The 24,153-nt window shown below is 54.4% G+C and overlaps 1 protein-coding gene across 3 annotated transcripts; it reads left to right on the top strand.

Moving 5' to 3' along the window:
• The first annotated feature begins 7,417 nt into the window (after positions 1-7,417).
• On the top strand, positions 7,418-21,951 carry PDLIM4 (PDZ and LIM domain 4). 3 transcript variants are annotated; one of them, XM_006212833.4, is made up of 7 exons: positions 7,418-7,607; positions 12,318-12,469; positions 16,220-16,301; positions 20,493-20,674; positions 20,880-21,043; positions 21,379-21,496; positions 21,635-21,951. In XM_006212833.4, the coding sequence occupies exons 1-7, from the start codon at positions 7,515-7,517 to the stop codon at positions 21,837-21,839; spliced, it is 996 nt and encodes a 331-aa protein (XP_006212895.3). In that variant the 5' UTR covers positions 7,418-7,514; the 3' UTR covers positions 21,840-21,951. The 3 variants fall into 3 exon arrangements, with proteins under 3 accessions (XP_006212895.3, XP_072813541.1, XP_072813539.1); XM_072957440.1 differs by lacking the exon at positions 21,379-21,496 and having other exon boundaries at positions 21,635-21,838; XM_072957438.1 differs by lacking the exons at positions 7,418-7,607; positions 12,318-12,469 and adding an exon at positions 14,422-14,541.
• The last annotated feature ends 2,202 nt before the right edge of the window (positions 21,952-24,153 follow it).

Genomic DNA, 24,153 nt, shown 5'->3' with positions numbered 1-24,153 from the left:
ATTCTGCTTCATCTGACTGGATCCCCCTACTGGTCATAATAGTTTTCAGTTGATTCTCCTGGATTTTATGAAGGCAAAACCGTAACATTTGCCAACAATGACCATTTTGCTTTTTCCATTACTTATTATTTTACTTATTCATTATTTCTTTTTTTTCACCCTACTGTCCTAGTGGGGACCTCCAAAGCAACAATGCATAATAGACTGAAAGGGACGTTGCTTGGGTCCTGATATTAATGAGAATTTCAGGGTCTTATGCCCAATATTGGCATTTGGTTTCCAGTACATGTTATTTAAAATGTTAAGAATGCGTCCTTCTCTTCAAGATTTTCCAACTTTTTACTGTTAATGGCTGATGAATTTTATCAAATGCCTTTTGAAATGATCACAGTGTTCCTTTTTTTCTCTTTAATCTATTCATCAATGGATTTTATACTGTTAAATCAAGCTTGCAATCCCAGAAAAATTCCCATGTGGGTAACTACTTTAACACACAATAGAAGCCACTTTGTTATGTTCACAAATTAAATGGATCTTTCTTTGTAGGGGGGCTGCCTTGGTCTTAGAATAATAAATAGATCTGCACAATAATTGTGGAAGCTCTCCATCTTGCTCTGGCTCTGGAACACCACAGCCTCTGAGAGGAATGCTTGTGCTCTTCTCTGGGCCAACAATGCTTCATGCTTGAACGCCCAATGTCACAGCTCCTTGTGGTTAGCCTGTTTTAATCCTAGATGCAGCTACTCCTCAGGGCCTTCGAGTCCCAGAGTCCTGGGCAGGGCCCATTCCAGCACAGAGCACGTCTAGTCCAGACCCGCCATCTTCTGTTCCTCTCCCCTGAGGTGAGGCAGTTCTTGTTTAACTGTCAGTGCACAGAATGCTTATTATACATTCTCTTGGAGCAATCCTGGCTTCTCATGTGGTAGAGGCATCCCTTCACCCCCAAGACCTCCCTCCCTCATTCCTCAGGCAAGGCTGCCTTCCCACAATCTGATGATCTCACAGGCAGAAACAATCCGATCAGGTGTCCTCTCAGTGGGGGCTCAAGTCACAAACACACTCTTTCCCTTGTGGGCGGGTATAAGAGATGTAGGGTGTGAGGAGCTCCCCCCAACCAACACTGAGGGCTCTGCCCACTTCCCACTGCTGAGTCTGGGTCTACAGTGAACTTGGGAGGGAAAGTAAGTAAGAGGGAAAGCTTTGGGAGGGAAAGTAAGTAGGAAAGGATTTTTTGAAGATTCTTGGGAGCCAAAAAATAGCCACCCAGAACATGAGGCTGACTCATGGGTCCTGCTCCAGCCCATTCACCCCATGGGCCTGGAGAAGACTCAGCCCAGTTTCACCCTTGCAAGCTTGTATCTGGCTCTTCCTGCTCTAATCCCTGTGGCCCCCTGCACCTGGATTCCCACACCGCAGTGCCAGCTGGCATCTGCTGCATTCTGGTGGCACAGCTCTGCCACACTCTCCCAGCAACATGGGCGGCCAGGCTCACACCAGGTGGCCACAGCTGGGGTGTCCCGTAGCCAGACCCGGAGGTGAGGTCAGCCTGAGCAGTTCCTGCCAGCCTGTGACTCAGCCACTAGAGGCACCACAGGCACCGCTTGGCAGTGCTGGGCACCACTGGGCAGGGCACTTCACCAAGACCAGTCTGTGAGTGAAGTTGCTGGTGCCATAGGGGAGAGGGCGGCCATTAGAGATAGAAAGGATGGGGTTGGGAAGACAGGCTGGAGACAGACCTATGTTCCCTGGACTCCTGAGGAAGCCTTCGCCGTCTTCACCAATCTCATCATGGTTCCTATGACCCCTTGGGAGCAAGGGACAGAGGCCAAATCTATCCCAGTGAGAAAATTATGGGGGACAGGGGCTGGGAAGGTTCATCCTGAGAAGAAGGGCAAGGAAGCCTGGAACTGAAATCTTTGAGGTTATCTCCAAGTGAGGCTGAACATTTTGTATATGTGTTACCAACATTCACCTGTTCAATACTCTGGCCTAAAACAGTGCCTGACACACAGAACGCTCTCCACAATATTTGTTGCATAAATGCACAAAAGTGTAAATAACATATGCCATGATTCTTAAAATACTATTTTCACATTTCTTCCATTATTATTTTACTGAGAGTCTAGAAACATGGAAGTGGCCTGGATGTCTCCAGCTCTCTCTTGAGTGGCCTGACTGTCAGCTCTAGAGGTCAGCAAGAGGAGGCAGGTCCTCAGCCAGGAGACCAGAATGTCCTGGCTAGGTCACTGCTAAATGTGAGTGTTTGTGGAAGTGTGGACTGGGGCAGGGCATACCAGGAGTCCAGGCCCAGGCAGTGAGTCCTAAGCTGACAGATGAATAGTGCTGTGTGTCTCAGAAGCCCCAGTAATTAGATCCCTGGGCTGCACCCTGTTTCCTCTTTGTCATCCCTGCAGTTGTGGTAGAGCCTTCCCTGCACCTGATAGCCATGTCTCTGTCCCTGAGCTGAGAAGGGACGGATCCTGCACCCCTGCTTATGCCAGAGCATGACAGTCAGGCCAGGGCCAAGACTGACCAGGGAACAGAGCGAGCACACAGTCCAGTTGCTCCCGGATCCCTCTACTGTTCTGCCTGGAGAAGCTGATTTGTAAAAGAGGCACCTTCTCTGCACAGGGACCGGTGTGGCTGGCTAACAGAAGCCTCCAACTACCAGGGGAAGCTGGAAACTTGAAAACTCCTGGGCTGGACTTTTATTTTGGGGCCACAGGTAGAACTGAGGCATTTGGTGTGAGCAGAGGCTGGGTGGTCTAGGGCAGGCTGCCTGAACCCTCTGGCCAGAATGAGAAGTGGGAGGGAGAGTAAACATGGGGATGTCCTTGAGGCAGGGACGAGACCATGGTGCCCTTGTAAGCAGCAGTCTTGAGGCCCCATTAGCACAGCACTCAATCACATGGGCCTCATTGCCACCTCTGACGGCCTGTTCTGTCACTTCCCTGCCTGGGCTTGGCTGAGCTGCCTCTGGCTCTCCCACCTGTCTGCTGCTTTCCTCCACTCCTTCCAACACCCTCCACTCCCAGGCCTCAGGGCCGGGGCCTCCCTGGGCCCAGCTGGGTAAACCTGCCCCAACCCTGCTGCCTGGCAGCCCCTTTGTTGGGTCCCAGAGCAGACAGGTTTTCTCTGTGAAAACAGAGACAAAGCAAGACTGACGGGCTGCAGTTGGAGACTGCACATATGACTGAGACACATCTAGTGCCTAGTGCAAGGGGCATGGCAGTACATCACCAACGCAGGGTCTAAACCCCAGATCAATCCCTTAGGAGCTATGTGAACTTGGGGCGGTCACTCAGCCTTCCCAGGACTCAGTTTCCTAATGAGATCTGGTTCTGCTTTTCTGTCTGCCCTGGAATCTGGCTCAGGGCCAGTAACTAGGCTCCAATTGTCAGAATCAGCCTTGTCCCTGTTTGGACCTTGAGAGAATTGTTCCCTCTAGAGCCTCTAGCCTCTTAGCTCCCAGAGAAGGCGTGGTAATGTGGGGAGTCCCCACCATACCTCCAAGTCTAGTTAATCAGGTCTAGGCTACACACAGCAGGCACTCAATAAGTGTTTGCTGAGAGATCAGATGGCACAAAACTAGAGCTGGGAAACTCCTTTTGTCACAGGCACGCTCTCCCCTGTGTGTTCTGCTACACCAAACACAGCTCAAAGGCCAGATTTGTTGCCTGCTTGACTGAGTCCTGTCATCCCAGGAAATGTGAGGCATCAGCCCTCAACCTGCCTCAAAGGCTATAACATCCCAGACTTTCCTTTGGGATGTTGCCTGTGCCCTATGTCCCTGGCAGCCTCCACGCCTTCCAGAGCCCCTCAAACCCTGCCTAGGCCCACCTTGCTCTCTATCACTGTAGGGCCAAGTCCCGGCCCTGCAGAAGGTCCACACAGCCCCTCCCCATCCAGCCCTGCCACAGATTGCTCTTCTCTCCATCCTACAGACTCCCAGGCTCCTAGCCTTGAGCAGGAGGCCTCTGGGAGAGCAGACCCCACAGCAGCCAGAGACCATGAGACCTGGAGCTGGGCCACATAGGCTACACTGAAATGGGGGCTCCTCAGGTTTTATTTTAGCTACCCTCTGGGGTCCTGGAGTGGCCAGTATTGTGGAGTGGGCATCCCATGAAGAGGAACTGCTCCATCAAGATTCAGATCCCCTTGGAATCCAGGCTATGTGCTGAAGGGAGGAAGCTGGGCCTTCAAGGAGGGATGTATTGGCCTGAATGGAAGAGACTCTACCCAGAAACTTGTGTCCACTGGGCCAGGTTGGAGCAGGTCAGGGTCTACACTCTCTGGCCACCCCCAGCATCTCACAGGATCTGGCTGATCTAGCAGTTTCACTATACACCCCACCCAGGGCTGCTTCTAAATCTGGGCAGTCCCCTGGCTTGGCCTTACCCTCAGCCTGAGGTTGTTCCTGTCCCAGCCCTTCCCTCTCCTTCATCCTAGGCTCAGTCTCAAGGGCATCTCCCAAGGGTATCTGTTCCTCCTGGAGCATGCCAGTCCGGTAAGGAAAAAGTATTGTGGTTTCTCCTGACCTTGGACTGAACTGGCTGCACACAGCAGCCCTGGGCATACTGCCCTGAGCTACTTGGGACAGCCCTGAAGGACAGGGCCACTGGGTGTGCCTCCAAGGCAGCAGGAGCAGAAGTCCCCCCTCTCCCTGGCTCCCTCATGTCCTCTCTGCCTCTCCCTGGGCTGAACCTAAGAGGTGAGCTGAGATAATAGTTGCCATAACAGTAATAATAATGTCAATAACAAGTGTTTTTGAACACCCTTTGTGTGCCAGACTCTCTGTGGGTGCTGGAGAAACATAAATAAATAAAATACACACAGTCACTGTCTCCATGGTGCCTCTATCTCAGCCCTGGGTAGGTACAGGCCATGGCATAAGGAAAGTATTCAATATGTTTTTGCTGAATGAGTAAAGAAAACATGAAGTGAGCAGTCTGGTTATATCCAGCAGCACAGATGTCTGGTGGGGTGTACAGTAAACAAGTGAAGGCCACTATGGCAGAACTGAGGCATGACCCAGCTTCCCCCATCCCCACCTTAGAGAGGGCTTCCAGACCCTGTAATTGTCCCATGACTTGATGCTCCACCATGTTGGGGATTCAGCAATACAGCAATTCCCCCGCAACAAGGGCATCAAGTGTGAAAAGGAAATTCTGAGAGCTTCCTGGAGGGAGTACAGGGGATGGGTTGGAAGCAGCTTGCTAACCTGCTGTCCAGGACGCAGATTGTCTCAGGAGTAAGACAACTGTGTGGCCCCTAAGAAGAGCTGCTTCCAGTCTCCAGGAGCACAGCCCAGCCCAGACCTGTGTCCAGTGAGAGGGTGCCATCAGCTGTGGGCCTCTCAAGTCAGGGATGCCATCAAGGACCCACAGTGGGGGATGACTGGCCTGGACCCTAGAACTACCCCAGAAACTACACCATGAAATGGGAAAGTTTACACACCGGATTCTAGAAGAGCCACTCCCCACCTCACCCCTGTCTTCAGTCCGGTGAGAGAAGCCTTCAGAGAAAGATTACAATGCCCAGATGCTGAAGAGCTAGGAAAGTCATACTCAGGAGTATCACTTCTGGAGGGGGCTGATACGCTCCCCACAAATAGAAGTAAACAGGAAGACAGTGAAGGGATTTCAGGATTGGTGGGGGGAGGTGGTTGACAGTCCCTGGGGGTGGATAAGTTGGGAGAAGGAAGCCATGTCTAAGGAGGAGTTTCAGGAATCCACTATGGGATGCCTTAGGTAGGAACTTCCACAGACTCCTGAGGCCCCACGCCCCCCCCCCAACAAAGCTCTGCACAATTTACATTTACTACAGCTCTTGGAGTTTCGCTGAAGCATCTGACCACCCAGCCATGCTGAACACCTAATCCTTAGACAGTCAGTGATAGTGATAGTTGCCCCCAAACTCCACATCATTCAGTGGGGTCCAAGTCCTGGGAAGTCTCTGACCTAAAGGCCCCTGAGAGACCATCCAGCAACCAGCTCTCCTGCTAGCCCTTCCACTCTGTCCATGTTGGACCCAGTCTCTGTGGAACTGAGCATAAACTTCCTCTCTCACCAGTGTTGGGAGCCCAGTTGGGTGCTGTCTGGACACCATCCCCTCCACACACAAACATCCCCCCCAACTGCCACACCCACCACCCATGTTTCTCTGCCAGCTGAATAGACAGCACCATGCCCCTTTCCAGAGGCACCCATGTTCCATCCTGAAGGGCATCCCCACTTCCTTGGACTACCCTAAGTTTGTGCTTCTCAAGCATCTTCCTTCTTGGGGTATTACAGACCCCATAGATGCATCTTACTCCACAACCTATAAGCCTCCCAAGGGCAGCATCCTTAGCAGAACTTGGCCAAGAGGGCACAGAGTTGTCAAGAATGACTAAATTAGGGACCTCCTCAGAGTGTAGAACAGCAAACAGTGCTGCCCTGATGTGGCCAGACCAAAGTATCCAGGAGAGCCAGAGAGAGATGGATGGGGCCATGGCACCAGCAAAGGCTTTTCAGGGATGTTCCTGGAAGACGATGGTTTAGAGTGGAGAGAAGACCATGGAGGGCCCCAAGTGAAGGGCTGCCCATAATTACACTCTCCTTAGATATTTAACGTCCCTCACACGTGGCACGGGCCACTATCCCAGCCACCCTACTGCTCTTTTTCCAGGTATTCTGGGGAAACAAAGCTCCTGGCAAGGAAGGAAGAAAGGGGGCCATTCACGCAGGGAGATGGCCTGGGAGGGAGGAGGGGGCAGCTGGAGAAGGCCTGAGCGTCCTGGGGAAGCAGTTACATCTGGAAGGACAAGACAGGGCCCCTTGCTTCTAAACTCAAGTCAGGGGTCTCCTCTTTCACACAGCCGTCCCGGCCTCCCCGAATGAGGTTGGGTAGCTTTTTGCTTCCACTTCTATACTTCCCGCTGCCCGCTGTCATCCTGGGTCTGTGTCGCTGGCCCAGGCCTGCTCAGGCCCAGGGCTCCCCATCAGTGCTCACTATTCAGAGGACTCTTTGCACCGAGGGGTGGGGCCGCAGGTTTGCCTGCCAGGACGTAGAGGAGGTTTCTGGGCAAGGCGCGGCCCCATCCCCCATCTGGGCTGCTTCTGCCCCCTAGTCCTCCCCCAGGCTGGGGCGCCGCCCTGTAGAAGCGACTTCAAAGGGCCAGGCTTGAGCTTCCGCAGCCAGCCTGCGTCCGCGGCGGGCAAAGCGGAGGCCGAGGCAGGATTCCGGCCGTCGGGGCCCTCCCAGCCCGGGGGTCTCTCAGAACCCCGTGGGGGTGCTGGGCTGCAGGCAGCAGGGGCTGAGGGGCGGGCCCTCAGAGCCCCCGAAGTGGGAGGGTCGGGTCCACCGCGGGGCCAATCCCGGCGCGCGGGGAGAGGGGGCGGGGGCCGGGCGGAGGGGGGTACAGGGGCGGGCGGGCCGGGGGCGGGGCGCGGCGCGCGGCATCCAGGCGGCGGCGGCGACGGCGGCTGTTCCTTAGTGTCCGGCTCAAGCTCCGGCTGCGGCTCCGGCCTGAGATGCCCCACTCTGTGACCCTGCGCGGCCCTTCGCCCTGGGGCTTCCGCCTGGTGGGCGGCCGGGACTTCAGCGTACCCCTCACCATCTCGCGGGTGAGTCCGGCTGCCACGGGGTGGAGGGGAGGTCCTGGATCTAAGACCCCGTCCTCGCGGTCCACCTGGGACCTGAATCCCCGACGTCCCGGAAGCTCGAAGGCCAAGGGTTGGCCTCGGTGACCCACAGGCTGTAGAGGAGGCTTCCAGGCTGAGCAGCACCGCTCCAACCCCCTCCCTACTCCCTCCGGGCCTGCCTGCCCTATCCCTGGGAGGATCCCCCTCAAGAGTTCACACATCAGCCTCCCTGCTGGCCTAATTTGGGGGGACTCACTGCAGGCCAGGGAAGGGCCGTAGTCATGGGCCAGGGGTCTGGAGAGATATACAGATGCCCAGAAATGCTGCTCAGACTAAACCCACCCTTAAGATTTAGGGCAAAATGACTGAGAGACCCCTTCCTCTATCAAGGGTCTCTGTCAGCAGTGCTGGGCGACCCCAAGGAGGTCTGGAGTCCTCTCTGAAACTGAAAAAAGAGAGATCCATCCACTTCCCCACTCTGGTTTTGGTCAGTCTCTCATCCGTGACCTCAGTCATCCTAAAAGGAAGCAACCAGGAGGAATTTTTGGCTTCCAGGGGGAGGGAAAACTTGATGATGCAGTCGTGAGACTCCCCCCACCCCACCACCCAAGACACAGACCAGGGGCTAGGATAGCCTCAGCCCAGTTCCTCAAGGTTCCAGTGTCAAGCACTGCCCCACGCTTAGGACAGAGGAGGAAGAGGATGGGGCACAACCCTGGGCGGTGGCTAGTCTGAGGAGGACAGAGGAGCAGAGGAGACGACTTGGGCCTTGTCAGAGGGGGTGTCCAATCTGGAAAGACAAGATCCTATCCTAGCCTTGGGGTCGCTTAATTTGAAGGACCAGAAGAGGGGACTCAGACTCTGCTGCTGGGGGTCTCAGCCTGGAGAATGGAAGATGAGAGAACCCAGACCCTGCCTTTAGGGGCTCCTAGTCTGAAGGGAAGAGAGGAGGGGACCTGGAGCCATCTCTTGCACCAACATAGGCTGCTCTGGTGTTCAGGGCCCTGTGTCAGGGGAACGGAGAACACTTTCCCTCACCCTTCCACTACCTCTTGCCTTGGGGTTGGACCAAGCTGGCTGTGCTTTCAGAGATTTCTTTCCAAGTCTTGGGAGCATGGAATCATGGAATCCCATTTCTGGGGGCCAGGGTGACAGGCAGGCCCAGCTGTCCTGGGAGGATTCCCACATCTGCCCTCACCCCACGGCCACTAGGTCCCTAGGGCTGAGTGAGGTGGGCCTTCAACACCTCCGGGAGTCTTTCATCTCCCACTTCCCTGAGGGAGCCCTGCTGGGGTGTGTGTGTGTGTGTGTGTGTGTGTGTGTGCGCGCGTGCGTATGCGCGCACCTATCTGTGTCTGCCTGTGTGTTATGCTGTGTGTCCACCAAGACAGGCTAGTGGGGGTGCTAGGCCAGCCAGCAGGCCAGGCACCCTGGGCGTGAGGCCGCTGACAGGCTCAGTGGCGGCGGCTGACGGCCGCAGGCGGCAGGGAGCAGAGACATCTGTTGCCCACGCGGCTGCCTGTCCGCCTAGGGAAGGCCTCCACACGTCACAGCAGCAGCAGCAGCAGTGGCAGCCTTGTTTGGAGCTGATCAAGATGCAGGCCCCTGGCAGGCAGGCAGGCTGGGAAAGAGTTTGCCAGGAAGAATCCCCCCACCCCTGTAGTCCCCTAAAGACGCGCAGCATCAGCTCAGGCCCGAGGAGCCAGGATGGCTGAGCCTGTGTTTGGGTGGGATTCCAGGAGATTTATGGGGCTGGGGAGGCACAGGCCACAGCTTGCCTAGCAGGTACATCAAGGGCAGGCCTACAGACACTGACGGTGTGTGGGAGTGTCCTCACCCAGGGGGCTCAAGGTCTAACCCCTCCCATGCTTACGGGGCTTCCCCCACCCAGTAGGGACAGCCATACTCAGACAGAGAGGAGGCTGGCTGCCTGAAAGACCTGGGGCTGGGCAACCTTGGCCCACAAAGCCCCAGGGAACCCCCAAGAACACTTTCCAGGATCCCTTCCCCACAGACTGTAATGAGCACTGGCCTTGCCCCAGCATCCACAGCATTCCAGGCCCATCCTAATGGTGTTGCTACCAGGTCCCCAGAAACTGGTGCTTGGAATGAGCACCACTAGTTCTGTGCCCAACTCTCTGTCAGCACTTTTTGCTCTGATTGTCTCAAGAAGTCCTCACAACAGCCTTTAAAAGAAAGGACTCCCTCTGGCCTCACATTATGGAATAGGGACACTGAGGCTCAGAGAGGCTAAGGTAATGTATCCAGAGAAGCAGAGCAGGGATGGGAAGCCAGGCCTGTCTGGTGCCTGTACGACTGTACAGGACCACATGGCACCCGACTTTGTGGCCCTCAGCCCACCTCAGCATCTAGGCTGGGCAGAGTGACGCAGGGGCTGGGAATGTAGCTGCTGTAGGTGAGGGGACTGGTTCATGGCCCAGCCTCCCAGCTGACCTCTCTGCTTCCCTCTCTCTTCAGTCTGTTTAACCTGCACTCAGCAGCCAGAAGAATCAGCCTGAATTCAGCTCTGTCCATGATTTCCCTGTTTAGACTCCTCCATGGTTGCCAACCACCCAGGAGAAATGCCAGCTTCTCATCTGGGCCTACAAGGCCCCCAGATCTGGTCCCTGCTTCTTCTCTGATTTCATCTTTTCCACTCTCTCCTCATCATTGATGCTTTGGCCACAGGAGCCTGCTTTTACTCTCACTCCCAGATGAGCCGTTATACATGCTGATCCTTCTACCTGGGACACTCTCTTTTCCCCTCACTCCCTTTTTTTAGAAAATCACCTGGGCCTGGATTGAAATCCTAACTCTACTGTTTATCAATGAGTGTCCTTCTGCACTTCTCTGGCCCTCAGTTTCCTTATCTAGGAAATAGGCTTGCTTGCTTGAGGATTACTGAGACAATGCATATAAAGGCAGTTGGGAGAGTCATGGTTTCCTGGCCCCATGCCCTCTCTGACCAGAACTAGCACAGCTAGCAGAGCTGGCAGAGTCCCAGCCACCCCTGCTTTCAAGAACTTCCTCCACCCACAGGGGCCTGAATGTACCCCTTGTGCTGGCTGAATCATCCAGCCGCTAGCCACCCCACTGAAGAAAAAGACTCCTCTCCTGCATGGGGACTGGGGCAAGGTGTCCCTTCCCCCAAGCCTCTCTTTCTTCATCTGTAAATCGGGATGAGAACAAGCCTCTGTCTCACTAGATGGTTAAGAGGTTGCCATGAGCTAGTTATAACTAAAGCACAGGGCCCACACCATGTCACAGAGCAGGAATCCATGAAGGAGAGGGGACCTGGAGCAAGACCTTGAGGGAAGGGTGGGATGGTGCCAAGTGTTTGCCTCCCCCAGGAGGACAGGCCTGTGTAGGTAGCCATGTCCTATAAGTGAACATTAATGCTGGGCTGGTTGGCTGAGGGTATCATGCTCCAGAAGAACATTCCTTGGTGCTGCCTATTTCAGGGCACGTCAGCTTGGCAGTGCCCACACCAGGACTACAGCCAAGTAGCTGCCAGCACCTCAGTGTTGTCTACTCATTACAGAGAACTGGCTAAGCTGAGCCTGGCTAGGTTTCCAGGAACTCCCACCCCGGTAGGGACAGTGTCACTGAGAGCTCTTGAGCTACAGCTGGGTACCACCGGAGAGGCTGGGTAAGAATGAGGGTGCCTGAAGTCTCTTTCCAAAGGCTGTGCTGGGACCAGGGACAGGGTAAAGAATGCCCTGTTGCCAGAATTCCCCTGGGATGCTTACTCAGGCCTCCTGTGAGCCTATCCCCACCCTCATGTGGCCCACATCAAGGAACTGGCATTGGAGTCTCCAGATGTGGACACTCTGAGGTCAGTAGTGGCACTGGGGTGGCATGAGTGCCTGTCCTGCAGAGGAAGGGGAGGTAAAATTGTGACCTGGGAATGCAGATTGGCAGCTAGAAGTAGATGGCCCTTGACTTGCCTGGGAGAGGTGGTGACACAGAATGAGGCACTAACAATGTTAGGGAAGCAGAGTGGTAAAGGGGGTACACAGGATACTGTGGACCCCAAGGGAGAGGCTCCCAGGGGAAATGGCCTCTGCTGAGAGCCTGAGACCTGAAGGATGAGGAGGAGTAAGCTGGTAGTCAGGAAAGAGTGTTTCAGGTAGAGGAAACAGCATCTGCATAAGTGTGGAGGTGAGAGATATTTACCTGAGTGAGTGAGTATCCCCTGGACATTCGGATAGTCTGGATAGATTGTGGGTGGGTGGAGGTGAATATGGGGGTTGGGGATGAGAGGAAACAGGGAGGAAGACAAGGTTGTTAAGGGTTTGAATGTCAGGTCAAGGGGCAATGCAGGGTATATGTGGCATGTCCACACTCTGTATATACTTGAGAGCACATGACCCTACGTGTCCCTTGCATGACCTGGGTTATGTATACAGGCTACAAGAGTGACACCCCACCTGTCTCAGCCCAGAGGAAGCCCCTCTCATATGCACTCATATCCCACCAGACTTCCAGGTGCTGGAGTTGGGAGTGTTTAGAGCAGAGGCTCCAGCAAGCCCATGTGGGAAGTCAGCCAGTCCTGTAGCTTGCCCACTCACAGGTCACGCTGGCATCAGGGCCACCTTTGCCAGGTTTTGAGGTTGGAAGGGGTCTAGAGCAGAGCCTGCAGCAAGGCCACATAATGACCAATACCCAGCCATCTGGCTTGTCCGTCCACAGGTCCATGCTGGCAGCAAGGCTGCATTGGCTGCTCTGTGCCCTGGAGACCTGATTCAGGCCATCAATGGTGAGAGCACAGAGCTCATGACACACCTGGAGGCGCAGAACCGCATCAAGGGCTGCAATGACCACCTCACACTCTCTGTGAGCAGGTATGCCCTATGCATATAGGAGAGACTGGGCCAGGATGATGGCAGGGTGGAGGGTGGTTAGGGGAGGAAAAGTGATGGGTGGCCTGCATCCTGGGTGAGCTGAGCCTCATATGGCCTCTCTGCGTCAGCTTCCTGGCACCCCAGTCCTATGGAGTAGCACTTTTATGGGGGCTTCGCAGGCACTGTTTGGAGATGCAGGTGGCTTGAGAAGAAGCCCCCTTTTAACTCGGGGCTGGAACTGTGTTGGGGGACTTATGGCAGGGGATAGGCAGCCCGAAGTCAGGGCTGAAATAAGACCATGGGTGGCCTCGGAAAGGGTGAAGGGTGTACGATTTCAGTCCTTTTCCCACCCCTGAGTGACCAGCTTGATGACCAGTTCAGAGAAGTTTCTTGTTTAACATTTTGTTTAACACTCAAACTAACTTGATAAGGTAAAACCTAATATAGTCTACACGTGAGATGACTGAGGCTCCGAAACCTTAGAGGGGTCTTAGAGTCACACACAAGGCCATGAGGAAGTAGAATTTGACCTTGAGTCTCTCTCACTCCCAAAGATGCCACTTCCTCTCCTTGGCTGCTGACCACTCCTACCAGCACCACAGCTGCCTGCCTCAACTGTCCCCACTCTGTATGGCCCATGCCTCTGCCCAGCTTAAATCTGATGCCATGAACTGTGCAGTGTTACACAGCCCAGTATGAAGGGGAGGACTGGAAGTCACAAAGCCCTGTCTATGCCCTGTACATAGTCCAGGATTGAAGGTGTACCTGGAGAATCTTCAGCCTTCCTCAGACTGATGGCAATTGGCTGGGTCCTGGCTCAGAGGAATATCCCTGCCCCCATCTTGCCTGGATCCAGAGAAGTCAGATATAACTGCTCAGCTCTGCCGCGTTCACTGTTAACAGGGACTTTCCATGACCCCCTGGGATGTGTGTGGGCGAATCTTCCCCCAAACCACAGCACGGCCAACCAGACCTTAGAGCCGGCAGGACAGGAGGTAATCCAATGGCTCTAAGTCATTAAACGGTGGGAAGGCTTCTGAAGTAGCCTGCATTTGTGTCTGGCCCAGGTCTGGGTCAGAGTCAGGACCCCTGACTCTGCTCTCGGCGCTGAGTGGGCCCAGCTGCAAGTCCAAGGCCTTATACACTCCACCTGGCTCACAGTGAGGAGGCCCTGGCCCGGGAGTTTAGCAGAGCTGGCCCTCTTCCAGGCTCTATGCGATCTTAGGTAGACCAAATGACCTCTATGAGCCTGGGCTTCCTTTTCCATAAAGCAGAATCACATTCATCACTCTCTCTGAGACAGGTATAAGCTGGCTGGGGAAACATCAGCACTGCTCTGCCCACGAGCAGCCTCTGGGTCCACCCAGTTTGGCCTGGTTCCTGGGCCCTGACTCACCTCCAGCCTTGACTTTGCGTGGCTGAACAAGGGAAGCCCTGGTAGTAGTGGGGCAGAGGGCAGGGGAGGTTCACAGGGGCCCTGAGTCAGGAGATCTGCAGGGAGAATGATGTCATGGGAGGGTGGTGGGGGTAGGGTGGAGGTCCCCCTTCCTTCCTTCCTTTCCTGGTCATTTGTTCCAAGCCAGGCATGGACGGAGCCAAGGGCCCACTGACCTGTTCCACTCGGGTTGTTTTGGCCCCCAAATGTTGCCTGGCCATGGAGCAGGTGAGAAGCTCATTCTTTCCTATCAGATCTGGGTTCTAATCCCAGCTCTGCACTAGAGAACTGTGTTGTCCTCCCGTGAGTAATTTAATCTCAGAGCTCTTAGCTTCCTCAACTTCAAAATAGGGACTGTTTTGTGATCTGGGATTGAGTGATGATGACATACAAGGACTGCTCAGTCAGGATGAAAACTGGGGTCCTGTCCTCCAGGCCCCTATCCCTAATTCTCACACATGCAGATTCTAGGGGATCAAGACACAAGGGCACCTTGACCTTCTGGGCCAGCATCTCTTCTCTTGGGTACCTTCTCAACTGCAAGGCCTCTGACCCTGCTCTACATCCTGCATGCTATGCCAGGACTTATGCCTGGGCCCCAAAGACCACCCCACACCATGGTCTCTATGGAAGCCTGGTAAGCTAGTTGGAGGGAGGTACTCTGTGTCAGCACCCCCAGAGCTCTGCCCAGGCCAGCTTCCCTACCTGCGTACAAAGAGCTCTAATCCTCCACAGACTTCTCAGGATGAAAAGTGAAGTAAAGGCCCAGCTTCCCTGTCACACGTACTTTGTCTGGAACTCAAAGCCAGGTATCCAGCAATCCAAGCTAACCCACAATTTCTGGGCATGTTCTGTAGGTCCAGGACCTTCCTGGCATCAACTCCAACCCTGGGGCCTGTGGTGGGGTCCCTGTCACCCACTACATGTGGCACAAGATGCATCTGTACATCCTACCCTTTGGTGGGCTTCAAGATGGCAGTTGGAGCCACCTGCCCAGCCTGAAGTGGAAACCTAGGGGTACAGGTTGACTCGTGAATAAGCCCTTCATTCTGATCTGATGCCTTGGTCCACTCTCATGGCTCTAGGTACTTTGTACCCTCTGACCTTGTACTTTCCTTTTGGGCAGAACTTCAAGGAAGTATAAGGCCAGATAGCTACATGAGGTGTCCTAGGTTTATCCCAGAAGAGTTCTGGGTGGATAGAGGCCACGGTTAGAGCTTTAAGTTAGGGCAATCACTTGGGAGCATGGCTGAGGGGGCTGGAACCAGATGCCAGTGGGGGTGGGACAGCAGAGCCATAGTACCACAGGCCTCCAGAAGGCTGTAGAGGAGAGGGATAGCCTGCAGGGGACCAAGGAATGGGCAAGGGTGAGGAACTGCATAGTGAGTGTGGCCTACAGGTGTAGTAAGATTGTTAAAATCCTCTGCTGAGTGGTGGAGAGGAGCAGGGTTGAGCTGCTAGTGAAGTGGTGAGACCCCAAGAAGACCCAGGAAGCCCTTTGGGGTAGAGTGGGGACATTACTCCCCTTTGGTCTAACCAGACTCACTCACACCCACCCGCCAATCCAGGGACCACGCACCCTCCTGGCCTGCCTTCTCACAGGACTACTCAGTGGCAGGACGGGGCCCCAGGCCTGTAGCCTCTTGGCCCCGCCTGCCCTGCTTATGGCAGGTTTATGATGTTTTTCTCCCTCCTGAGTGGTGTTTGGCTTTTGGTTTCTATGGCGAAGCAGGAATTTCCTAATGGCCTGCTTCCCATCTGGGCTGGGCAGACACTGGTGATGACTCTGCCGGCAGCAGCAGGAGGGGAGGCGCACCGCTCAGAGCCTCCATTCCACCTCCCTCGGAGCCCACAGATGCCTGACTCGCAGGCCCGGCCAGAGATGGTGGATGGAAGAGGGATGAGTGGATGGGCTTCTAGCTGATCAGTGTGTAAGGCCTGGCTTGTCCTGCCGTGAGCTGGGCCCTCTTTATGCGGAGCTTCCGTAGGCCACAGAGAGGGTGGAAGAGTGGGGAAGCTGCAGGGATTCTGCTGAATCCTCTCTAGAAGCCAGACCAGAGAGGGAAGGAGCAGCAGGTGGGGAAGAGATGCACAGCCCTCACCAGGTGGGTGGCAGATCTAGAGTTGTGTCTCCTTGCCGCAACAGCCACCACTCTAGTGCAGAGGAAGGAGTTGGGCGGTATCCTTATTCATGCAGTTACGAAGCCTGGTCCTGGGTGGCCCTGGGCCCAGACCCCAGGACCCTCTTGGTCCTAGTTTCCAGGCATGGTGGGCTAGTAAGCAGAGATTTCTGACCATCCTAATTCCTGTCACAGGCCTGAAGGCAGGAGTTGGCCCAGTACCCCAGAGGACAGCAAGGCTCATGCACACAGGAGCCACATCGACCCTGAGGTCCAGGTATGTACAGATACCACCTGTCTGGCTTGGCCTGGCTCAGAGCAAGCTCAGGGCAAAGGGGCCAGGCCTAGTCCACAGGTTTAACTGCATTGGATGTCCTCACTGTGGCTCTCAGATGCCCAGGCCAGAGATTGAAACTGAAAGCTTCTCTGGGCAATGCCCATGCCCCATCCAGTGCTCCCAGGTGATATGTACCTGCTGGGGGCTCTGTCTGTACTCCAGCAGTCCTGGATTCTGGGACACAGGTGCCTGTGGTGAGCGGGGACTGGGCTAGCCTTGGCCCAGGGCTAGTACCCACCCAGCTGGGTTTCACTCTGTTGCCCAGTGATGCCAACCAGTAGGAAGCCATCAGGCTTGTGGGTAGGGGTGGGGGCAAGCTCACCAAGCTTGTGGGTGGATTGGGGGGCAACCATAGGCTGTGGTGGTCTTAGGCTACGGGACACTCTTTTGTCACATCTTAGCCTTGGGCACCTAGGTGGCCAGAGCCAACCTTATAATATAAGGCACTGCCTTGCCCTATCCAAGGTTAAAGTTTTCTCCTGGCCATCCTGTGATTGCAGCTAGCAGACCTCTGGCTGCTGTCCTGCCTGCTCAGTCTGTATATGACAGGAGTCACAGCTACAGTGCTGTCCTCAAGGAGCATGATGGGGGCCAGGCTGCTGTAGGGCCTCATTTTGCCATGGGCTTGAGAGATAGCCAAGTGGGCATTCTGAGGTATCCAGAGTAAACTCAGTATCTCTGGTCCACAAAGTGGGGGCAAGGACAAATGGTCTGTGATGGAGCCAGAACTTGGGACCCAGCATGTGGGACCATGGCTTCCTGGGCCTACTTGTGTCCACTCTCTCTCATGGAGTCTTCGCTATATGAGAGGGAAGGATCTGCTATGGCCTCTCCCTTGCCATCTACCCTAATTCCCATCTTGCTCTGAAATTTGTTCCCTATTTGCCTTTGCTGGCACCCCTGAGGCCAGGTGCTTATCACATGCAAGGAGGGCCTGCTCTGGAAGGTGAGAGGCACTTAGCAGTTCTGAGATGGCAGAAGCCAGGGGTCAAAGGAGTCTAGATTAGGCAAATGATTCAACCAAGGAGTCAGAGAGGGCTTCCTAGAGGAGAGGATATCCAAACCAAGACCTGAAGGCCTGGAAAGAATAAGGCAGGCAAAGGGGCATAGAGAGATAAAGTATACCAGGAAGCACACACAAGCCCAGAGGTGAAATTGTGCACCATAGGTTCAGAGGAAAGAGAAGTCCCAGAGGGTGAGAGGCAGAGGTGAGGGTGGAGACAATGGGGCAGGGCCACAAAGAGGCCCTCAGTTTCCTCTACACAGGACCTCAGCTGTTCTTGCAGAGATTTGTGGCCACAACTGTGTCTTGGAAGCTTATTCTGGTAGCCCATGGGGATGGGGTCTGGGGGACATAGACAAGTTGACCAGGCTTGGCATGGTCCAGACAGATGGGAGCAACAGAGCGCAGGCTTCCAGCTCATGTGTGAGCCCTAGTTTTCATGTACGTGCCCAGATGGATAGGACAAGGGAGCCTGAGCTTTGGAATTTGAAGCTCAGGTCTGCTGAGTCCTCCAGGAGAGGCTCTGGGGCAGTGGGCCTGGGGGGCTGGGGCCTAGAGAGCACCTCCCCCTGCCCTCACACTTGCCCTCATTGACCTCCTGGAGGATCAGGCTGCTGGTGGCTCAGGCTGGAAGTGGAGGAATTTTCCACAAGCAACAGGGCAGCCCCTCAGCTGCTGTCCCCCTTTTGTACTTAAAAGGTGATGAGCTCCATGGGTGGTGACAGAAACACCCCCATCCAGCCCCTGCAGGGCCGTGTCCTCAGTAACACAGACACAGGGCCCATTGTCCCCATACTGCTCCCATCCTCTGCCTGCATACAGGAGGGGGATGGGCCCAGCTAGAGTCATTGGAGGAGGTGAGAACCACAGCTGGCCTTTATACCAGCACAAAGTACCCTGGCACTCCCCACCAAGTAAGATGTGTGCCAAATGGGGCTTCAGGCCCACCTTCCATATAGGGTCATAGGAGACTCCTTCTGTCGGGCCTTATGTGGGAACACAGCCCAGAATGGAGGAAGGAGGGTGATCAGGAAAGTTTTCCTGAAGAGAGTGGCATCTGAGCTGAGAACCAGGTGATGGGTTAAGGCAAGCCAGGTGGAGCAGGCAGTGCAGGCTCAGCCTGTCCTCTCCAGGCCAGCGGAGAGTTGGAGCTCAGCCTTTGGGAGCTGTCACCTGCTCACCTGGATTTGGTGCCCATCTCTGTGGGAGTGTCCTAGATTCTGACTATAGTCATGTGGGAGCTGATGAACAAGCTGACAGTTACCCTCATTCTGCTGACGAACACACTGAGGCTTCAACAACCAAATCAGCAGCTGGCAGGTACTCAGACACAAGGAGCACGTGGTACTAGGTGTACCACTACACACCTGAAGAGGGAAAATGCAGGAATAGGGGCTCAGGAATGCTCATGACAGCCATTCATCCAATGAGCACTTGCTCTGTGCCAGTTACTATGGTAAGTGCTTTGTATGCAACTGTCTCATTTTATCCCAAGGAACTTGATATAGAAACCATGTTCTCCATTTCACAGACGAAGAAACTGAGGTTCAGAGAGGTGAGGTGACTTACTCAGTGAGTGACTGATAGAGCTGGGATGCAAACAAGGCTGAGGTTGCCACATGTGTCTTAACCACTGAGTTCAGACCTAGAGAGGCTGCTGCATGGGTGGCCATGGGAAGGGCAGTGGCTCTGATGACTCTGCAATAGAGTCTCACACCCTGCTGGGTGGGAGTGAGTGAAGGCCTCCTTCCTCCAGGTTCTCCCTGACTCCCCCTTCCTGTTGAAGCCTCCTCTGTAAGGGGCCCAGCCCTGCCCCCACGGCCCATGGCCCATCTGGTCCCCATTAGAGGCCAGGCCAGATCTGCCTGCCTGCCTGCCCTGCAGACATGTGCGAGAGTGCTCGGATTTCTCAGGGTCTTTTCTTGGGCCCTGTGGGGATAAGGGTTTTTCTGCAGCTGTTGCCTCATTGATGGGGGCCCACCTGGGCAGTGAGAGACCTTCTCCTTTGTCTGTTGGGGTGGGAGAGCAGGGGCACCACCCTTATTCAGCTGCTGGTCCGCCCATTCCCCATGCTCCCACCCCACTCAGAGCCTGCAGAAAGCAGCAACAGCAGGGTACTCTGGCCACCAACCTTGTCCCAGCCATGGAGGCCACCATGGTCATCCCAAGTGTGACAAGCACTGGCTCCAAGTATATGTAAATGTGTCTGTAAGGTTAGGTGTATGTAGGTGGACTGGCTGATGCACGTGTGTTGCCTTCATGCATAGGTATGGCTGTAAATGTACTTGTGAGAGTGTACATGCCTGTGTGCCTGCAAGCTAGGGACAACAAGGCCCTGGAGTCTGCAGGGAAGGAGATCCCTAGTCCCCATTTAGATCCACACCCACAAAGGTACTGCCCTCTTCCCATGGGCTATTCAGGCCCAAATGTTTCAGCCAGGGGCTGGCTACGAAGTGGGGAGCCTTGAGCCACGGCACAGCCTCTGCCCCTCGTCTGCTGTGTCTACAGAAGGGCACCCATTTTGGCCTGGAAGCAGGAGATGGGGGCAAAAACACCAGCCTGGGGGGAGATGACCTCACAATAGCAGCCTTAAACCTCAGTCTGCCCCCACCAAAGGGCCTTGGGACACAATGACTGATGACCCTCACTGGCTGCAGAGCAGGAGTTCCTTTTTTGTGTTCCCAGCCCTGGGCCCATCCAGCGCCTAGCACCATTCTGGCAGGTAAGAAGGCTTGACACCAGGATCATCTCTGCAAGGAAGCCACACTCTCTGCTCCAGAAATCCTGGCCTTAAAAAGCTTCTTGGGATGGTCCTTCCCCAACACCATTCCTCACAGGCACTAGTAGTAAGAACCATCACATGGTTCTTGAGCCAAGGGTGAGTCTTAGGCACTCAGATTTTTGTGTCTGACTTTCTATGAGCATTTCTTATTTCTGCAGGGGTTGAACCGGGCTCAAAACTCAGCCTTTCCCTACAGATTCATTCCCTGGCTGGATAACATAGCCCAGAGATGCCAGAACAAGGGGAGACAACCAACATCCAAGAAGGCCTGGGTGGGTGTACAAGGAATGGCCAGAGACCCTACGCCAGAGGGTCTCCCAGCGCCTCAGGCCCCACTCTCTCCTAGGATGGCAGTCCAGCAACCAGCAGGCGGCCCTCAGCCACCGGGACTGGACCAGAAGATGGCAGACCAGCCCTGGGATCTCCTTACGGGCAGCCACCTCGCCTCCCAGTCCCTCACAATGGCAGCAGCAGTGAGGCTACCTTACTGGCCCAGATGAGCAACCTGCATGTGTCTCCACCCCACAGGTAGTACAGAGGCATAGCCTTTGAAGCCGTACCTGGGTCCCATCTTAATCCCTAATCCCTCGAATCTCACACCAGGTCCCACACTGACCCCTCACACTTGATCCTTGGGTCTCAGCTGACCCATGAAACCCCAGCAGACCCCTGAGCTGGCAGAGTGAAGGCTGGTTCTGCAACTCTGCCCCTTCGTGCGTCTCTCTCCCCCCAGCAACGACCCAGCCAGAGGCCTTCCGCGGAGCCGTGACTGCGGAGTCGACCTGGGTTCAGAGGTGTACAGGATGCTCCAGGAGCCTGCCGAGCCCATGGCTGCGGCGCCCAAGCAATCAGGCTCCTTCCGCTACTTGCAGGGCATACTAGAGGCCGGCGAGGGCGGTAAGGCTTTACCCACCTGCCTTCCCACTCCCTGAGGTACCAGTGGCACCCCCTAACCTGCCCCAGACATGCCTTGGCGACCCCATGGCCCCCCTCCTGGCAATTAGCTTCTCCCCATGTCCTGGGAGCGTTCCCACACTCCTCAGTGCGCAGGTGCTTTCTGATTCCCACTCCACCCCTGTCGCGGCCCCTCACCTCACCCCTCTCACCCTCCTTCCCAGTCTCTGTGGCGGTAGCTCTGTAATCAGGGCCCAGCCCCACATTCCACTGAAGTGAAGTTTTTCCCTTTTCTGACTTCCACACCGGGCTCATACCAATCGTGCTCTGGCTCTCAGGGGAACGACCTGGGCCTGGTAGCCCCAGGAACCTCAAGCCCACGGCCAGCAAGCTGGGCGCGCCGCTTAGTGGCCTCCAGGGGCTTCCCGAGTGCACGCGCTGTGGCCACGGCATTGTGTGAGTACCTCCCTGCCTTGTGCCTCCCCGCCTTCCCCAGCCCCTCCAGCAGTCTCCTGACTGCTCCCAAGGCCCTGGGTGAGGGCCTGCTGGCAAATCTGTCAGCTCCAGACGCTGCTCTCTTCTGTCTCCCATCAGGGGCACCATCGTCAAGGCACGGGACAAGCTCTACCACCCCGAGTGCTTCATGTGCAGCGACTGCGGCCTGAACCTCAAGCAGCGCGGTTACTTCTTTCTGGACGAGCGGCTCTACTGTGAGAGCCATGCCAAGGCGCGCGTGAAGCCGCCGGAGGGCTACGATGTGGTGGCCGTGTACCCCAATGCCAAGGTGGAACTCGTCTGAGCCGCTCCCGAAACCTCCTGTCCCCACCTCTGCTTCTTTTAATGTCCCTGCACGGCCCGTGTAAATAATGTGTTTGCGCCCTGCCTAATAAACTCCCTCTGCTTGGCCTCGACCGTGTCAGTGCCCTGGCCTGCCTCCCTCCAGTTTAGGCCATGGCTCCCGAGTGTTTAGGTGCCAAGCATTTTCTTAGGCACTGGGTGCAACAGTGAGCAAGACAGGTGCTGTGCTGTCCTCAAGGAGGCCACAGCCTGGGTGGATGGCAGACACGAAACACAAGGTCAGTTCTATTAATAGGGAGGTGAGGTATGAGGTGCTGTAAAGGGGCATCATGCCAAAGGGTTTGACCTTGGTGGAGTGAGGAAAGGTATCAGCTCAGAACTAAGGGATGTGGGAACGAAGAGCTCTGCAAGGGGGAGAAACTGTGCACAAAGCTATGGCAAAGGCTAGCACAGTCAGGAAAGGCTCCATCTGTGCAGCAGCACGAGCACTGGCGGCCCCTAGCAGCCGCAGCAGGGACTGCCCCACAGGGGATATGACTGTGGAGATCACTCGGACTGCCTCCCAGACAGTGGGTGGAATCCGCCTGCCGGCAATCTTGGCGTTCACTCTTCCGGGTTTCTCCTTCCCACCCGGCCCCTGCCTATTCTAGTCTTTCCTTTCTTCCCCTTCCTGTCTCTCCCCACCAGGGGGTGCTTACGCACGTGTGCGTGTGTATGTGTGTGGGAGAGGGAGAGGGAGAGGGGGAGAGAGAAAGATTTTAGAAAGAAAAAACACTCTCCTCCAAAGCCAAAAAGTAAACACTCCTCCTCCGAGGCCTGGCGGTGACAGCGTGGTGGGGGGCCTTGAGCCTTTCACAGCTCGGTGGCACACACAAGGATACAGACTTGCACTTTTGAAAAATAGAAATGGTATCGGAGTTGGTGAATTGTGGCTGTTAACACCCGATGACTCGTCCTGGACTCCAGGTCACATGCATCTACCCTCTCCTTAGCTTGCTCAGAACAGGAAGCAGCCTAGTTTAGTTATTTAGTGAGCCCCGAGTGATGTATGTTTGTGCTCTTTTCAGTTTTGTACTAGCACAGATCATAAAAGATTTATCAATTCAGACTCTCACCATCACCACACGATACTACACCTTTCCTCACAGGGTATTATCAGTTCTTTTTCATTTCTGCCAATTTGATAGGTAAAACCCGGTATATAGTTGCTTTAATTAGCATGTCTCTGATTACCAGGGATGAGCATTCATTGAACAGATATTTGTAATGTTTGCTGTTGAGTGCTGAGCCAAGGGCAACAGAATGGTCTCCCTCCAAGTGTTCTGTGAATTGCTCTAAACCATTCATGCATTTTTCTGAGGTTTAATTTCTTAATGATAGGTCAGAACGTCCCATAATTTTGCAAGAATCTTTGTTATTGGACTCTATTCCACTAATCTGTTCTATTACTGAGACAATATCATGTTGATTTAATTATTACCTTTTAAAGAGTTTAACATGCCCATCTCTCTTCCTTGTTCTTCACTTAGAAACAAGTCAAGGCTATTCTTGTACATTTCCAATTGTCCAGAGGTTTAGATTCAGAATCAGGCTCTGGAAAAGAAAAAAAAAAAAACAGACAACAAACCTCTTTGAACTGCAACTGGGGTTGCCTTGAATCTAGAGACTCATTTGGGAATAACTGGCTAAAGTCCTTTCCTACCGGAGAATAGTGTGATCTGTGCTTACTCTGCATTGACTAGGGTTGATGAAGTAAAAGTCCAGATTTTAAGATAAACAAAAAATTTAAACATAAAAGGTTTTCTCTGATCTTTGGCCTCCTCCTTCCCCTATATATAGTGTGTATCTGCATGTGTGTTAATCACACCTCCCCAATGGCAGAAATTCCTACTCAACCATAAAGATCCATTTTTCTCCTTCTGGTGCCAGCCATGTAACTCCTTAGAATATAACATTCCTTTCTCAATCCTGTGAGGGTCATGATGACCCACAACTTGCCTTACGTGTACATACAACTTTGGTGAACTTTATGTTCAATGCCAATATATAATTTCCATTAAAAATTGTGATTGGTGCAGAATGGACTGGTCAGATGATCTGGGGAGAGACTGAACTACCCCTAAGGGTAATAGGACGGCTTGGTGGAAGAGTCTACTGTTCCATATCCATTCCTCTTCCTCTGCAGACCAGGTCCCAGCCCCACCTCCATAGGCAGAAGCAGAGGGGATGACGGGCAGCCAGGGAAGCCATTAGGCAGAAAAGCAGGTGGAAAAATACCCGAGCTACCCTCACAGGCCGGCACCGCTTTCTCAGAT

The sequence above is a fragment of the Vicugna pacos genome, chromosome 3 (assembly GCF_048564905.1).
Source record: "Vicugna pacos chromosome 3, VicPac4, whole genome shotgun sequence".
Classification (NCBI taxonomy): domain Eukaryota; kingdom Metazoa; phylum Chordata; class Mammalia; order Artiodactyla; family Camelidae; genus Vicugna; species Vicugna pacos.
Note: the sequence above shows the minus strand (reverse complement) of the source record. Positions and strands in the feature narration are given on the sequence as shown.

Coding starts and splice junctions, on each gene's coding strand:
- PDLIM4 (XM_006212833.4), top strand. CDS start 7,515: ATGCCCCACTCTGTGACCCTGCGCGGCCCTTCGCCCTGGGGCTTCCGC. Junction 12,470..16,219: donor CTCACACTCTCTGTGAGCAG/GTATGCCCTATG, acceptor TTCCTGTCACAG/GCCTGAAGGCAGGAGTTGGC. Junction 20,675..20,879: donor CATGTGTCTCCACCCCACAG/GTAGTACAGAGG, acceptor CTCTCCCCCCAG/CAACGACCCAGCCAGAGGCC.